We start from the raw sequence: 4,801 nt of genomic DNA on the forward strand, positions 1-4,801 counted from the left end.
ATGTTAGTTTAGCAAGCCAACTGTTACTTGTTAAAATGACCGTCAAAATGAAGAATGTTTAGAATTATGAATTTCCAATGGAGGATGTTAAAATAGCAAGCAAGTGTAACTGTTATGACTTTCCCAAAGGTTTGAATTTGGTGCAAATTGGTTCTTCCTCTTCATGCTCTTGAGTGCAGCAACTTGTCCATGTATTTATGTATGCAAAGTAGATTGTTGATAGGTTGTATGTAGGTAGTTTTTACACTTGCTGGTTTGGGTTTTTTATGGCTATGCAGAGATGCTTGAATCAATTGATATGATGGTAATTTGATGCTTAACCGACTGTTAGGGTGAACTAGTGCTTTAAATGTTAAACTGATATGTGATTGATTGTTAGCATGTATGGGACTGGTTTGATAAAACAATTAGGTTGTTAAAGGGTGAAAGCAGAGTTAGGGTTGCTATATTCTGTTTGAATTTGGTTTGAGTTAGAATGCGATTAGCTAGTTAAATGTGCCTCCTTATGCTGCTGTTTTGATTTCGGTTACTCTAATCCTCATCTTTGGAGAGGTTCATGTTTGTGTTGATTTATTTAGTTGTGTGATTAACTGGAACTAAATCGATTGTGCTGAAATTTCTTGTTTTGTGAAGCTTATGCATTGTTTACTGATTTCCGTTTTTAGATATTGCCGCAAGCAATTTGTACACGATATGGATTGATGGTTGGCGCAACGCTTGCCCCGCTTGTTCGTGTTCTTCTTGTAGTATTTTATCCCATCGCTTATCCCATCAGCAAGGTAAGGTGTGTGTGTGTGCGCACACTTGGATTGCACGCTTGGATTGACTTAGACTTAGATTTAATTAACTTCAGCATAGACAGTTGTGAGACTGTTTGGAAGAACTTATAAAAACAGCTTAAGGCATGTCCATAAGTTATTTTTAGCTTGTTTGTACTAGCTTTCTCTCTATGATAGCTTATGAAAATAGTTTATAGCTTATATGAAAACAATTTGAGTTTATTTTATCTTTTGTTATAGAAATGACTTATACATAAGCACTTAAAAGATAAGTTTTTATGCTATAAGAAGGTTGTGATATTTTCAGGTGCTTGATTGGATGTTAGGTAAAGGAAAAGCTGCTCTTTTAAAGAGGGCAGAGCTCAAGACCTTTGTGAATTTCCATGGGAATGAGGTATATATAATTCAAAATACCTAGTTAGAGAGGAACTAGGTGCTTTGCTTCGTGCTCTGACTTAGCATGGCTGGAATTCATTTCGTTTTCTTGTGTAGGCTGGGAAGGGAGGAGATTTAACGCACGATGAGACAACCATCATAGCCGGAGCGCTTGAATTGACTGAAAAGACCGCAAAAGATGCCATGACTCCCATATCAAAGGCATTTTACCTTGATTTGGATGCAACTCTAAATTTGTGGGTTTGTGCATTCTTTGTCATTTCTCCACTATGTTTCTCTCTTCTCTTGTTCTTAACCGTTTTATTTTTTCTTTCTGCAGGGAAACCCTGAATTCAATAATGACAATGGGTCATAGTCGAGTCCCGGTTTATGCAGGAGAGCGGACAAACATTATGGGACTTGTTCTGGTAATTCTTCTTCCTTTTGAGATTTTCTTAGTGGATGGTGGATTACTAGTACAATTAACGATAATGTCCGTTATTAGCCTTCTATCGTAAATCTTGTAACGCCTTGGAATTTCTCGTTATTCTCGTAACAATGTTGGACATGAGTTGATATTGAAATGAAAATCATGATGTGAAGTTTCTTCCGTCTTGTTATAAATTACTAAAGCACTTCCTATTCACTATCATGTCACGAGTTCATTATAATTTAATGGTTTTTACTTATATATTCAGGTTAAAAATCTCTTTATGGTTGATTCAAAGGCTTCAGTTCCTCTAAGAAAAATGATGATCAGAAAAATTCCTCGGTAAATCCCTTACATGAGATTGAAATTGAATTTGTTGTGGATATGCTTTTATGGTAACCCGGTGGTCACAATTTACTCTTCATTCTGCAGTGTTTCAGAGAATATGCCTCTGTATGATATACTGAATGAATTTCAGAAGGGTCACAGTCATATTGCGGTTGTATATAGGGATCTAAACGATAAAAAAGGAACATACAAAAAAATTAAAGATTCAGAACAACTCGAGTTTCAAGACAGCTGTAAGAACAAAGGAAAAAGTGCTCCTTTAGATAAAGGTAGAGATTTAAATATAAGCATAAATATAAGAATAACGAAACTAAAAATGTTAAGTTGCAGTTATGATAATTTGTTAGTTGGAAGTTCTGTGAAATGGTGTGGGGGTATGGTTCATGATAATATGTATATCAAGTGTATGCAAATAGAAGGTTATGTACTTCTGTGATGTTAAAATGATTGAACTGTGATGTTTAAACTAGTGAAATCGAAGCTAGTTAAATGTGAACAAATTGCCGAGGCTGCAACGGCCCAATTACAAGAGGCTAACGAAGCAATGCGAGCTGCAACCGAGGCTGCAAAAGCTGCTACCGAGACTGCACAAAGGATGGAGAGGGAGATGAATGCTTGGAAGGAATTTATGATGAAGAAATTTGACAGTTCAACTTTTGTATCACATTCTCATCATTATGATGACGATTTGGATGATCAATCATTAGATGAAGATTGATCTTGTACTTTTAGTAGAACGAATTAATCTCGGATGTGATTACTTTTTGTGTATGTTTTTTGAAAGTTAATGTGGGTAGAACTTTTGTAGTTTCTTTCACGAATGTTTAAGATTGTTTCCAAATGTTTTACCATAAATATGATATTGTTCGGTTGATGGAGTGGATTGAAAAAATTTGTTCGAGTGAGGTTGTCATGTTGCAACCCGACTCTAAACATCTTTATTGTCCTTTTTTGTTGACTTTAGAGTCGGTGTATGCAAGGCTAAATATTATTATAGACTTTTCTATGTTGACTTTAGGGTCGGTGACACGGACGCTATCTTTTTTTCATGAGTTTTATAAATTGACCTCAATGCCAGTCGATCGATGCATACAAAAAACGTTGACTTTTTTTGTTGACTTTAGAGTCGGACAGGGCAACGCTAAACATAATATTGACTTTTCATGGTTTTGAAACAATATAGCGTCGGTCCCATTAGTGTCCGCGTTAGCCTCCGTTCCACCGATGCTACGTAGCCTCGGTGTATCTTCAGCCGACGTTACACAGTAGCTTCGCACCTTTTACTCAAGGCCCGACACCGACGCTAAACCGACGCTAACCACATATTAGTGTCTGTTTTTCCACCTTTAGCGTCCGAAAGTGGCCGACGCTAATAACTGTTTTTCTAGTAGTGGCTATGTTAAGCAATCGTTAGTGGACTAATGTAGTAGTCACACCTATCTGAGGTCGGTCAATAAAAATATAGGCAAATAAACACAAGTTAGAGATCATGACTAGTAAGCCAAGCTCCATCAACTTGCCATGCCAAAACAAAAGGGAAAATGCCTTGTATGGACTTTAGGTTATTTGCTTGACCAAGAAGCAACCTATCTTGGACACAAAACAACTCACTTGATCATGGATCAAGTTGAGTTTGGTTTAGATCAAAGAAGGTTAAACCTCTCATTGGTTAAGACCAACCGTAAGAGATTAACTCATTGGCCATTAATGAAGAGAATGGGATGAAGATGAAAGGGAGGGAAAAGGAAGACAAGTATCAAATCCAATTGATAAAATGTGAACCAAGTCATCATCAATCAATGCCAAACAGAAAAGAAATGAAGATTACAAGTCAGCAAGTCAACCATAATTTTTTGGTATTTTTGAATTAAAATAAAATGCAAATATAAAATAAACAAATAAGGTCAAACCTCAAATTCAATTCAAATCAACTTCAACAAGTCCAATTAAATTCTCATAGGTCTAACATGGTCAAACAAGCTTTGACTAATTTTTTCAACAATTTTTGAAACCAGAAAGTATTTAAAAACAATTTAAAACAATTTAAAATAGCACAAAATGGATTAAAATCTCAAATAAATCTCAAATCAAATAAGAAATTGATGAGACTATTTTTCATTGACTTATCATGATCCATATATGCTAGGAAAATATTTTTTGGATTTTTTAAATATCAGAAAGTCTTTTAAAATGAATTAAAACTATTTAAAACCAAATAACTCACAAAAAATATTAAATGAAGTCACAAAAATAATTAAAAATCAAAATATGGAACTAGATTTTTCAAGAAAGTTTTTGGAATTGGTCTCATATTTTTTGTGACTTCAAATAAATTTTCTATGAATTTTTGAAAATAAAAGGAATTAACTGAAATTAAAAGAAAATAGAAAAAAGCGCAGCCACTAGATTAGGCTCATTAATTGACGTGGCAAGGAGAAACGGTCCAGATGTGAGGACGCAGCGTGCACTTGAGTCAAACGCGTAGCAAAGTGATTTAAAAAAGGTAAACACAATGGATGCTCAGGATTATAACGTGGATACATGATCCAAGGGTTATGAATGCATACACGTGGTGATGGTGGTGGAAACCACCATCTTCTCCGGTGATCCAACAATCTCCGGCCACCAGTTGCAGAGAATTTTTTTTAACAAAAATGAAAAACAAGGACATCAAATTGAAGCTCGTGTGATGTACATCACCGATGTATCCATGGATCTTCCTCACTCTTCTTATTTTGAGAGAAATGTGAAGTGGAAGATCATGGTGTTCAAACTGAAAGTGCACGAAATGGAAAATTGAAACCACCATTGGCTTGCCTCAAGTGTGAGGACTTCAAAAAACTACACAAACAAGAGAATACTACATTGA

The 4,801-nt window shown here is 35.3% G+C and overlaps 1 protein-coding gene across 1 annotated transcript; it reads left to right on the plus strand.

Moving 5' to 3' along the window:
- The first annotated feature begins 677 nt into the window (after positions 1-677).
- Positions 678-2,706, plus strand: LOC127126204 (DUF21 domain-containing protein At1g47330). The gene is made up of 7 exons (XM_051055092.1): positions 678-779; positions 1,087-1,173; positions 1,272-1,411; positions 1,495-1,582; positions 1,853-1,926; positions 2,017-2,201; positions 2,403-2,706. The coding sequence occupies exons 1-7, from the start codon at positions 702-704 to the stop codon at positions 2,648-2,650; spliced, it is 900 nt and encodes a 299-aa protein (XP_050911049.1). The 5' UTR covers positions 678-701; the 3' UTR covers positions 2,651-2,706.
- The last annotated feature ends 2,095 nt before the right edge of the window (positions 2,707-4,801 follow it).

The sequence above is a fragment of the Lathyrus oleraceus genome, chromosome 3, assembly GCF_024323335.1.
Source record: "Lathyrus oleraceus cultivar Zhongwan6 chromosome 3, CAAS_Psat_ZW6_1.0, whole genome shotgun sequence".
Taxonomy (NCBI): domain Eukaryota; kingdom Viridiplantae; phylum Streptophyta; class Magnoliopsida; order Fabales; family Fabaceae; genus Lathyrus; species Lathyrus oleraceus.

What these genes read in the sequence shown, in the direction of transcription:
- LOC127126204 (XM_051055092.1), top strand. Translation starts at nt 702, where the DNA reads ATGGTTGGCGCAACGCTTGCCCCGCTTGTTCGTGTTCTTCTTGTAGTA. An exon ending in TCGCTTATCCCATCAGCAAG is followed by an intron (nt 780 to 1,086) that starts GTAAGGTGTGTG and finishes TGATATTTTCAG; the next exon opens with GTGCTTGATTGGATGTTAGG. An exon ending in ACATTATGGGACTTGTTCTG is followed by an intron (nt 1,583 to 1,852) that starts GTAATTCTTCTT and finishes TTATATATTCAG; the next exon opens with GTTAAAAATCTCTTTATGGT.